Genomic DNA, 12,732 nt, shown 5'->3' with positions numbered 1-12,732 from the left:
CCTCCTCCTCCTCCTCCACCTCCTCCTCCTCCTCCTCCTCCTCCATTTTGCGAGCTCGAGTCTGTGGAGCCCGAGTCACCGCCCGCCCGTCGGGGACGGATTCTAGTGGGTGGAAGGAGACGCCACGGCCGGAGCCGCGGGGCGCCGGGACTTGAGGACGCGCGCCTGGGAGCCCGGGCTCGCGGAGACGGGCGCGGGGCGGGGGGCTGACTTGTCAGCCGGGAAATGGGAGACTTTCTCAAATAGGGGCTCTCCCCTCCCCACACCCCCATGGAGAAGGGGGCGGCTGTTTACTTCCTTTTTTTAGAGGAAAAAAAATCTCTCTCTCCTGCTTCTCCTGCTTTCACACGCTAAGTTGTTTATCTCGGCTGCGGTGGGAGCTGCGGATGGTGGAGGGTGAGCGGCGCCTCTTCCAGAGGTAAGAGGTGGGGAAGGGCTGGGGGCTCCAGGCCCGCGCGGGCCCTCGCTGCCCCGAGGTGCGCGCCGGGGACGCGAGGCCGGCTTGGGGGCCGTGGCGGGAGCCTGCAAACTTTTATTCACCTCGGGGAGTGGGGGTGGGGGCTGGCGAGGGCTGGGTGACGGTGACGAAAGGACAGCGCGCGGGTGACAGCGCTGGCCTCTTCCTCTCCCCGGGCCACCGTGCCCGGGTCGGGCCGAGGGGGGAGGAACCTGAGCTCGGGGCGCGAGGAGCCTCTCCGAGCCGCCCCGGCTTTCAGCTCCCCGCTTCCCGGGCGCGGAATTCTGGCCTCTCCAGCTCCCCGTGCCCCGAGTCCCGCGTCCGTGCCCCCCCAGGCGGCCGCCCTAACGTACGTGTGTGTGTGTGTGTGTGTGTACGGTGAACGCCGAGCCGCGTCTGAATTCTCTGCCGAATATTTCCACTCCACCCTAGTGCGCCCGAGCGCGATCAGGATTTCTGTCGAGGCTCCTGCGCGTCGTCTTCCTGGAGGGCGCCCAGGGTGTGTGTGTGTGTGTGTGTCTGTCTGTCTGTCTGTCTGTCTGTCTCTGTGTGTGTAGAGGAGAGCGAGCGTGTGTGAGTGTGCACACGCGGGGGGCTGACAGCCTGCAACTTGGAGACTTCGGCCGGGGCTGGCGTTATCTGGTAGAAGTGGGCGTGTCGGAGAAAGAACTCAACAGGTCTGGACACATTTCTCTTTTACCCTTGCACTTTTTCCTCCCCCGGGAGAGGATTTGTTCTTAGGCGCTTGGCATCCTTGCGCGCCTGACGCTTCTAAGTGGCCCCTTTTAGAAGAAGACCTTCCCTAGCTGGAATCCCGCTGTGGTCAAGCGCTCGTTTGACGTGTGGGGCTGCGGGCTTTGGAACTGCCTCCTTGTAATACCACTTAAGACCCCTTGGCACCGGGCTCATGAAGGCCGGTGAATGTGACAGTTCCTTGCAATTTAACTGGGGGATGAAGTGGTTTGAGGGATTGTTTCGTTTCGTTGGTTTGTTTTTTTTTTTTTGAAGTATTGTTTTGGTTTCGAGTTGGAAGGCAGCTGTCAAAGTGGCGTAGAAATTCATTAGGCTCCGTTTGATACCTTGTGTTTCGAGATCGTTATCCTAGAAACGCAGCGGAGGAGCGGGGAGATGAGCAGTTTACCCACAAGATGAGTAGGGGTAAGGGTTGGTCCCCGGACCCATGCACTTCCCATAAAGGGCCAGTGAAATTTTTGCTTCTTAAGGTCTCTCCGTACAGCAAAAGTTTCCTTCCATTGCATAGGATTTGACTGTATGTCCCAGATAGGGTAACCAGAGCCCCGGGCTGCCTCTGAAAACGTTGTGATGATAAACAATATACTAGCAATCTAAGACCCTCCAGAACAGCCTCCGAAGTGGGGTTGGTGAAGGTTTAGAATACGAGAAAATTACTGTGAGCATTTCATTAAGGTATTATTTTATCTGGGTTTATGTGAACGTGATTTCACAGTTGTTTTTTGTTTTAGTACCTTGTTATATGGAAAGGAAAAAAATCTTAACTTAGAGATATAATAGTGTTTCTGAAGGTCTTCAGCGATTTTTAAAAACCAGCTTCATTTAGAATCTATTATTGTAAGGGTTGAGAGAACTGTATTTGCTGTAGTTAAGCTAAATTTGTAGCGAGAAGCTACTGCACTTTCTTTTGCTTTTTAAAGTCCACATTTTAATTGGCCTATATAAAACATGTTTCATTTCTTATGTCCAAAAGTTGAAGAAGGCAGGCACTTTCAAACAGACATATGCAGTAAGAAATACGAGTTATGTGTAAGTCCCCTTTTCATGGTATTGGAAGGTGAGCAGATCAGCATTGTTTATTTTTAAAATACAATGTTCCTGGTGTGTCAATAGGTTGTACTAAAAGGTGTGGATGTGTGACTAGCAGGTAGAAAGGCAGTTTGGGAGCGATTTGAAAGAGAGTTCTATCATAGTAATTATCAAATTTTATGTGTATGGGTTCTCAGAAAAGCAAACAGCCTTGACTGATTGAAAGGAAGTAGGAATTTTAATGATCATAGTCTTTCTAAATTAAATACTTTGACATCAATTTGAACCTTTAGGATAATCAGATTTAATGAGTTATAATGTCTGTGATTAACAAAGTTACAGTTCCGTGAGGGGCAGGATGAATAGCCAAGCTTTGTTTGATACAATTTTGCCCTCCGCTGTGCAATTGAACTGCGTTGTGCTTTTAAATGTGCCACACTGAATGGGGGCAGGGGTGTGGATTTTTTATTCTGGAAGACAGAAGCTACTTTTAACAGGGAGTTAACGCTGGAGTTAACTGAAAGGTCCATTTAACTGGCTCTTACTAATCAGATCACTGGGTTAATGTGACTTTATAGCTTATTATGTCTTCCCCCCTCTTTCTCTTTTCTTTCTTGCCCCCTCCTCTAGTAGCTGATGATATTCTCTGATGGACTCCAAGGAATCATTAAGCCCCCCCAGTGAAGAAGAAATCCCTAGCAGTGTGCTTGGTCGGGAGAGGGGAAATGTGATGGACTTCTATAAAACGCTAAGGGGAGGAGCTTCTGTGAAGGTTTCTGCATCTTCACAGTCACTGGCCGCTGCTTCTCAGTCAGACTCCAAGCAGCAAAGACTTTTGGTGGATTTTCCGAAAGGCTCAGGAAGCAATGCACAGCAGCCAGACCTGTCCAAGGCAGTTTCACTCTCCATGGGACTGTACATGGGAGAGACAGAAACCAAAGTGATGGGAAATGACCTGGGATTCCCACAGCAGGGCCAAATCAGCCTTTCCTCTGGGGAAACAGACTTTCAGCTCCTGGAAGAAAGCATCGCAAACCTCAATAGGTCGACCAGTGTTCCAGAGAACCCCAAGAGCGCTGCGTCCACTGCTGTTTCTGCTGCCCCCATAGAGAAGGAGTTTCCAAAAACGCTCTCTGACGTGTCTTCAGAACAGCAGAATTTGAAGGGCCAGACTGGCACCAACGGCGACAATGTGAAGTTGTATACCACAGACCAAAGCACCTTTGACATTTGGAGGAAAAAACTCCAGGATTTGGAATTTTCTTCTGGGTCCCCAGATAAAGAGCCGAGTGAGAGTCCTTGGCGACCAGATCTCTTGATAGATGAAAACTGTTTGCTTTCTCCTTTGGCAGGAGAGGATGATCCATTCCTTTTGGAAGGAAACTCAAATGAGGACTGTAAGCCTCTTGTTTTACCGGACACTAAACCTAAAATTAAGGATAATGGAGATCTGATCTTATCAAGCCCCAACAGTATGTCACTGCCCCAAGTGAAAACAGAAAAAGAAGATTTCATTGAACTCTGCACCCCTGGGGTAATTAAGCAAGAGAAACTGGGCCCAGTTTATTGTCAGGGAAGCTTTTCTGGGGCAAATATAATTGGTAATAAAATGTCTGCCATTTCTGTTCATGGTGTGAGTACCTCTGGGGGACAGATGTACCACTATGACATGAATACAGCATCCCTTCCTCAGCAGCAGGATCAGAAGCCTATTTTTAATGTCATTCCACCACTTTCTGTTGGTTCAGAAAATTGGAATAGGTGCCAAGGATCTGGAGATGACAACTTGGCTTCCTTGGGGACTTTGAACTTCCCTGGCCGATCGGTGTTCTCTAATGGCTATTCAAGGTAAGCCAGATGGTTTTCTGTTTCTTCAGAATGGACTTAAGATGGATTGATAGACTTAAATAGCCAACAGTTTGTGTTTTCCAATGACTCCTTTGCTTTAGTCATGTAACTAAAAGTGGTCCTTTAAAAGGAGGCATGGTTGAAAGACCACCTAAGTGTTGTGTCTGTACATAAGCGTTTCAAGTTTTCTCTGAAATAATGGCACTCAGTATACTATTGGCCAGTAGTGGAAGATTTTATTTAAAAAATTAAAAATAATGTTGCTCATTAACAGGTTATCTTAAGTAAAAATTATATAAATTCAAGAGGACTTGCTGTCCAATATTTTCTTGTGTTTTAAAATACGCTGTCATGTTAGATTTAAAAGTACCCTTAATACTTCACATAATCAAAAGTTACGTGCTGTATTTGTACACTTATAAAATATTAGCTTGAGGAGATCAAAGGGTTAAAATTAGAAGATGTAATAAGGAGCCTTTTCTTCAAACTGAACCTTTTGTGGAAGAATTTGAGTTTTAAGATTGAGAAGGCAGTAAGCAGTGTACCTGACCGGAGCCCGAGAGGTGGGACTTGCCCACTGGGTTCCCGATCTAAAGTAGACAGGTGGTGTCTGCTCTTCAGCCTTTTTAAGAAAGGAATTGGTGCCAATGTGGTGCAAAACAAAATATAACTTTCCAGAGTTCCTGCAAGTTGTCACATAGACACCTGATGGCCAGCATTGTTAAGCTTCAATTCTCAGCTGTCATTTGATTTGTCCTCTGTCTTTTTGCTTCAGACATTTATAAGTATACTGACATTTCCTTTTGACCTCAGAAAGGTCTGTTGAAATGGAATTACCAGGGAAAGGTTCTAAACTGAGCCGGATCTGATGATAGGGGTTAAGTTCTCTATCCTATATCCCTGTCCCCAATTCAGATAAATACTGGATTATATATCACATTTTAGGTGTGGAGGAAATATAAAGATGAGATTGGAAAGACCCAGGATTGACTAATCAGTGGTGTTTTTTTTAAAGGCATAGTAGACAGTGATTTACCGGTACCTGAGCTTTTCAAGGGTTGTTTGTCTTTCTTTCTTTTTTTTTTTTTTAATGTTAGTGGTATTCTTTGTTCCCAATAATTAGTCATTGAAGATTTTATTTAAAGCTCTCTTTAAAATACTTTTCCTGTTAAAGATCTATCTTAACACTGACGTGTCTCTTTTCTATCCTCTTGAAGGAGGAAGGTTTTCTTGTTGGGGAAAAAAAATCAGACTTAGATTTAGGCTCTGTTCTATTCTTTAATAGGCTTACTTGATTATTCCAGAAAGAAAAGAAAAACCTTGGTTCTTGTATGTCTTCATGTAAACTGTGAACTAATCTATTATGTAAATAATCTTTCATTTAGAATACCACTTCAGCTTTTTATTGTCAGTCTGAATGGTAGGCTTAAAATGTTTTCAGTAAGGAAATTTGAGATGTTTCTTGCTGCATTAGTTGTGTTTAAATGTTAAAAGACCTCCTGTGTTTAAAATTTCTTCAGTATCAAAATTTTGGCAATGTAATTAATGATTCAGGGTGCCTGGTTGTCTTAAAAGAAATAGTAAGCGTGGTTGATGTGACTAAGCTATCTGTAAGAAACAGACTGAATTATAAAACATATAATTGTACAGAGGAGCATAATATATCTAAAGAAACTCTTGGGCATTATTAATGCATTTTGTTCTAGGAATTACCATGGTACTATTTTCATTTTTTTTTACTGTAAAAAACATAGAACAAGACTTACCCATTCTTCATTCCTAGTGAACTTTCATTAAGCCTTGTAAACATAGATAACTTTAAATCATTAAAGATCATTTTAATGCCTTTTCAGGAATTTATGACATGTAAAATGCCTTCGCTTATTTTTAATTTGAGCCTCATAACAACCTTATGGCGATTAGCAAAGCAGTGATGATGTGGCTCTTTTGAGATTATTTAGCAACCATTGAAATGATTAGTTTTATGCTCACGTGTGATTTGTAATTATAATGGGTAGTTTGTGTCCTAATAAAAAGGTATAATATATAGGATAATTGGCTAACGTTTGAAAATTTTATACCTTATGGCATTAACTTAACATGGGGAACTGTGACTACCCAGAACAAAGCTTCTTCCAAGTAAATTGCGACAATGTTTCTTTTCTCACCATCATTGAATTAGTCTATTGTTTCCAAACAAGAGCCCTGATATAACTAAAATTGGTGGCTTTCTCTCCTCTGTATGTTACATGGTTCTGGCCAAACAATAGCTGTGAGCAGTAACTCAAGTGATGAACAGGTTGAGATCACAGCCGTAGTGAATCCTGACTTTCTGACTTTAGATACGAAAATGCTGTATGCCACTAATAACTTCACTTGCGTTCCTTTTTAATTAAAAACATAAATTTGACTTTTTAAGATGTCACTTAAAGTTGTTGTTTTGCCAGGGACGGTAACTCTTAATATGTCCACATAGTTTACCATCCAGTTAACACTTATTTGTAAAATTATAACTGTCCCGACTGAGCATAGTGAAGTATTTTCTCTTTAAGAATTAAGTTCCTTCAGTGATAGTAGAACAGGAGAAAACCTAGTGATATTCAAAGACATTCTTTAAGTACAACTAGCCATACTAACTGAATATGCTTCTTAAATACTGAAATTAGATAAATTGAGCATAAACTTGTAAGGCTGATGAAAACACGTTTCTGCATAATTTGATTTTCAGCGTTATTTCACTTACATATTAATGGTGAAACTTCTGAAGAGAGGCAGGGGATTGAATGGTTGTAGGTAGAATTAGAGCTTTTACTTGGATTATGTTGAAACTTGAGTGTTAAAAAGTTGACCGTTTTTTGAAGGGTAAAATTATTGAAGAGAGAGAATGATGGAGGATGAATTTGTAATGTCAGGCTTAGAGACAGTTTCGGGCTCAAATTGACAAAGCTCTGAAAATTTATGGAGATTTTAACATATCTTTTAATGGCATCTGCGTCCAGTTTTATTTACATAATGATTTGGAAGACCTGTACAAACATAGGTTGAGTGAAGCAAATTCTGTCTCTTTCTCTTTTCTTCCTGTGAATGTTGGGCTGAATGTTTTCTCAGAGAAGGGACATAAGGAGGAGATTTTGTTTTGGCTATGGTTTACTCCTTTTTTAATGGATACTTCGTTTATTTCCTATCTTGTTTTTCCTCTCCTTCTGAAGCTTCTGGCAGTAAGCATTTCATGTTTTTTTGGGGTTTTGTATTTTCGATATTCACTCATAGAATTTGATTCCTGGATGTTAAGGGAGATTTGCTTTAGGTATTTACATTTATTTTTAGCTTTATGTTAAGTATCTTTTTTTTTTTTAACACCCTGCTTTGTTATGGCTGTCTTAGTAGAAGAAAAAAAGATAAAACACACTGTGTATTCAGGTGTGTCAATTTAGTGTGGAAGGTCTCAGATACAGAAATGTGTGATTAGCATGTGGTCAGGTTTTACTGAAATAACTTCTTAAAATGTTTCTTTAGCCATTCCATTATATTTGTACAATTGCTAATGTAATTTGTATTGTGATGCTGTTTTGGTTTTGTCTAGGGATGTAACAGATATTTCAGCCAGAGAACTTTAAATATATCATTGAATGTTTATAAATTTTATTAAAAACTTCCTCTGAAACACACCTTGCATAAATGTAGGTTAAGTGAAAGTTGTATTAATAATGAAATTCATATATGGGTGGAGATCACTGTAGGGGCCTTTAGAGATTTTAGTGGAGAGATTGGATCAAAAGGGTTTATTTTAGTATGAGCACCTAAAGTGAAAGAGCATCTGTATTAATTGGTTGGTTATATAAGCTTTAATCCACTCTGGCCTGCAGGTGATTGAAATAGCCTCGTTGTTAGGAAATCTTAATTTACATTAGATTTACAATAAATCTGGGGCATATTTCTTAAAGCATATTATTTCTCACTTTAAATGATCACACCTAATTTTAATTTTAGTTAGGACTCTGGAAATTGTATAATGTAGTATTTACAGGTGTTTGCCAAATTAATGGGCACCTGCTTCCATAGTTCTGAGTCAAGTAAAACATATATTGGCGAACTGTGTTGTACAAGAGTTGTCAAGAAATACTTTTCTGACTGAAGCTACAACAAAAACAATCAATTCCTGATTACTGACCCTTAGGGAAGAGTTTAAAAGCCCCTGGTTTCCTTGTCTCTGTAGTTTCGGAGAGACAACTGCTTGCATTTTTTGTTGGTTTATTCAGATCAGGTTTCATATTTTCTCAAGTAAATAAAAGTATTTCTGTGAAGTATTTCCATTTAAAGAAAGAACAGGTCTGTTTTCCTTTTGAATTGTGTGTGACCATTTCTATGCTGAACTGGATTAGAATGTGACTTTTAATGCTGATTTTTATCTTCATTTTAGACATTAGGGTATATATTATTTTAGAATATATATGCTGCTGTCTTTATTCCCCACTGCCCTCACAAATATCCCTTAAGTGCAGGATTTTCCCATGGAGTTTGTAAATTATTGGGGTTGGTTGGAGAGGCAGGAGCAGAAGTGTGGATTGGTGGAGGATGTTTAGAAATCTCAAGAACGATTTTGAAACCAGCAATTTGGATCAACTGTCAGAGGACAAAAATGAGAAATTTGGGGTTGTATTTATGTACAAGGGAGTCCACTAACCAGAATTATAATTTAGCTTCTTTATTTGAGGTAGAACTCTAAAGCCAAGTGTAACAATATAGCCCTAAGTCTTTATAGGGTTACTTAGTTGTCTTTTGCTGTGCTTTATTACCAAAAGAAAAAAAAAAAAGGTTTGGAATAGACATTTTAACTCCATTTACATTATTCCAGCTAAGATCAAGTCCATAGTTGTCCCATTTTTATTTACTCTGCTCCTTAATCAATGAAAATCGAGTTACTACAATAGAGTTAAAATAATGATGATCTTAGGTTGATGGAACCAGTTTGTATTTACTAGTACACTTTTACATTACTTTCATCTGATAGGGAATGCAACCCTTTTCTTAAGTAATTTACTTTCAGGGGCTGTATGTTTTTTTACTGGAATAGTGAGGAAAGCAAATCCTTATTCACCGGTACATAGATAGCATAAATTATGGGGTTCTGTGATTGCTAGACAGTCATTTAAACTGTTTATATTGCAAGATAGTCCTTAAAGCCAATTATTTTGAATGGAAGTGTGTCATCCCCTAATTTAATTTCTGGGCCAATTTAAATATTAATGAGTTATCTTGTTAGAGCTTAATGCTTAAACATACTTTTTTAGAGTAACTCAAATATTTTTGGTGCTTTCAAATACTTTTTGAGCCAGTTTCAAAATATTATTTTAAGACTGGTAGCATTTAATAATGCGGTAAGTTTAGTTAAAGAACGTCTTAGTTCAGAGTTTTTTAAGTTCACGATATAAGACACCAAGTATCTACATGCACACATATGTATATAATGTGAGAGAAAAGTTTAATCATGATTAGTTGTAGATGTTTATTTAGCACATTGTCTGACATGGAATTCTGTTTTTTAAGTTTAGTTTGAGAAAGAGCAAGCAAATGGAGGAGGGGTGGAGAGGGAGAGGGCGAATCCCAAGCAGGCTCTGTGCTATCAGGGGTTTGAACTGATAAACTGAAATCATGACCAGAGTCGAAATCAAGAGTCAAGATGCCTACCAATCTGAGCAACCCAGGATCCCCAGGAAGTTTTATTTTTGTAATGAACATTTTGCGCGTTCAACTTGCATTTGCCACATTTAGGACATTTAGTTTGTTGCAATAAATGTTAACTTTTATCCCTTTTTATAATAAATAGAGCCTTTATTCTAGTTGTTTTCATAATTATCCATAATACTTAGCTGTGGCTATTATGAAAGCATATTTGATAGCCAGTTTTTTAAAGCTGTTGTGAAATGACGTCTCGTTTGTTCATGATTTATTATTTCATGCTGTTGCGGCAGGGCAGTGACTTGTGACCTTATGATCATCACATGTTGAACATTAAAGTTGTAGCAGTTTGTTATGGACAGATTTTGTTGTTGTTTTCATGTTCTCTTTTTCTGTTTTGTAATTATTGGTGGATAAGGGCTTCTTGAATTCTAAGATGATATAAATTGCAACTCTGTGGCTTAAAACAACCTTAAATTCTCAATTTGATTTCGTTGTTTAGTAATAGAAATTGTAGAAAAGAACTAGACTCACAATCAGAAGACCTGAATTCTGAGGTTGAGCCGAACCGGTCTTTGACCTCTAGTGATTAGATATTGTGGAGTCAAAGTACTTTCCTTATAATTATATGTGAATTATTTTCATAATGTGTGTGTGTGTTTCTAAATTCTACATTCCTCTTAACCAGTCAGTAGTGAAGGAGGCCGTGCAGTAGACACTGGTGCCCTAAAGTTGGTTATTTGACTTTTTGCATTCCCTGTCAAGTATAAGACAACAAATGGACCTGGATTTGATATTTTTATAAGAATTAGTGTTGGCGGTGGTGGATAGAAACTATGTCAGTACTGTTGTTGGTAGAGCTAGGGAGGTGGGGCTCTTGGGTTGTTTTAGGTGTTAGGTGCAGTGATTTTAGATTAGAGCTTAAAGGCTCTTGAGACCTCATCGGCTCCCACACTCTTATTTTCCCAGATGAGGAAATGAGACCCATAGAAAGTGTCTAGAGAAACATTGCAGAGTGCTGCTAGGAGGACTGTCCTAATTTTCAGTTGTTCGAGTGTCCTAGCAGGCTTCTCTTATCATCCGGTCTCTAGTTTTAGACACATGACAAGTAATACAAATTAGCCAGGTGTTTTATAAGAGTTCTGTGAATCAACTAGTTGGGCTTTTAAAAATGTACAATATCCATATTGTTATATATATGTTTTTTATGTTTTTTTTAAATTTATTTTTTGAGAGAGAGAGAGAGACAGTGTGAGCAGGGGAGGGTCAGAGAGAGAGGGAGATACAGAATCTGAAGCAGGCTCCAGGCTCTGAGCTCGCTGTCAGCACAGAGCCTGATGCAGTGTGATACCATGACCTGAGCTGAAGCCGGATGCTTATCCGACTGAGCCACCCAGGTGCCCCTCTGTATTGCCATATATTTTTTAACCCTCTTCTCCACCATCAGTGATGAGCATGGATTATGTGGCAGCACCATACTAAGGGCTTCTTATATGTTCATCGGATTTAAACCTCTGAGCAACCCATGGAGGTTCGTGATTGTAGTTTCTGTGTTAAGTTACTGATTCTGCCATTACTATCAAAGACCAGTGTTATTAACTTAATTTTACAGGTGGGAAAATGAGACTTTGAGAGAGAAAAGAATAGTAAAAATTAAATAAATAAGCAAATAAATAAATAAATAAATAATAAATACTGATCTGAAGGAGAATATTTAATACTGTGTTAGATGGGTCTTTAAGAGTTTTTACTTGGCATCTGTGAATCTTTAAACAATATATAGAGGAGAAATGGCGGCTAAGCCTCTGCTCTCCTGTACATATTTGTGTGGTCATTTGCAGCTTTCTTTCACAATTTCAGCTTCTGTAAAACAGTGAGAGCACCCAGCATTTTTGCCTGACAGGATTTGTGCATGGATGTTTACTTTGAAAATTAAGAAGCACTATAAAAATTCAAGGGAGAGTTTTTAAAGCTCTGCCAAGTCTCTGAGCTCAAACCGGCATGACCCTCATTGGCTAAGCACACGAGGACATCTCTGCCTATGTCGGGATTTCCTATTCATGAAGTGCTAAGACTTCCAGTGTCCACTGTGTGAGATCCTTCAAGGGTCATGGATCCCAATTTCATAAGGAAATTGGCTTTCATGGGCCAATAAAATTGTATTTGTATTATTTTTTTCTAGTCCTTTTTTTTTTTTTTAGCTTTTCAGTGCATTTTGTTGTTAATTAGGTATGTCATTTAAATTTGATAGCATGTTGATAACCTCATGACATTGTTAAGTTTTTATTAAAAATGCTAGGATGGCCCCTTGATAGTTTATTGTCTGGTATTCTTATAAAATCAAGCAGGCAAAGATTCATTAAAATTTCATTAAGAAAGTTTAATTTTCCTAAAAATGAGAATGAAGTTATTAGCATTAATTTTTTTCCACATTTAATAAATATAGCAAAGCTGTGTGAAAAGAATTTCTGACTATATTGAAGTCTGAAGTTTATCCTAAGTGCATAAATTTGGATTCTGTAACTTACTTGACTACATTTAATAACTCTTTTCTTTATTAAGTGGTTAAAAAAGAACAAGCTAGTTTGATGGATTAAACCAAAGTTAAAATTATCTCTTTTTTTATATCACAAAGACCCAAGGACAGAGACAAGTTAAATGGCAGTTTAAAATAGTAAACATACCAGTGTAAAATACAACTTAAGTTGATTAGCAGCTCTTTAAAAGGGAAATATTAAAAAAATTTAATTAGACCTTGTGAAATTTGTCATCTGGAATTCAGGTGAGTTTATTAAGGACAAAGTGTGACTATATAATAGATTTTTTTTTTTTAACAGAAACCCAAAAGGAATGTTGTATTTCTAACTTCCCCCTTCCCAGGGTATATGTATTATTCTCCTTTGCCTTCAGACCCACCTCGTAAGCCAAAAAAGAAAACTGGGCTCATTACACAATGGTAACATCTG

General features: G+C 39.3%; 1 protein-coding gene across 11 annotated transcripts in view; it reads left to right on the top strand.

Annotated features, from left to right (window-relative positions):
- NR3C1 (nuclear receptor subfamily 3 group C member 1) overlaps positions 1-12,732 on the top strand; it is a 117,199-nt gene that overhangs the window by 1,908 nt on the left and 102,559 nt on the right. For 3 of the 11 annotated variants that reach the window (XM_029942167.1, XM_029942164.1, XM_029942163.1), the window contains exon 2: positions 2,870-4,087. In XM_029942167.1, coding sequence (XP_029798027.1) covers positions 2,889-4,087 — 1,199 coding nt within the window. In that variant the 5' untranslated portion in view covers positions 2,870-2,888. The other 8 variants (XM_029942171.1, XM_029942160.1, XM_029942170.1 and 5 more) reach the window with 6 other exon arrangements.

This window comes from Suricata suricatta, chromosome 6, assembly GCF_006229205.1.
Source record: "Suricata suricatta isolate VVHF042 chromosome 6, meerkat_22Aug2017_6uvM2_HiC, whole genome shotgun sequence".
Classification (NCBI taxonomy): domain Eukaryota; kingdom Metazoa; phylum Chordata; class Mammalia; order Carnivora; family Herpestidae; genus Suricata; species Suricata suricatta.
Note: the sequence above shows the minus strand (reverse complement) of the source record. Positions and strands in the feature narration are given on the sequence as shown.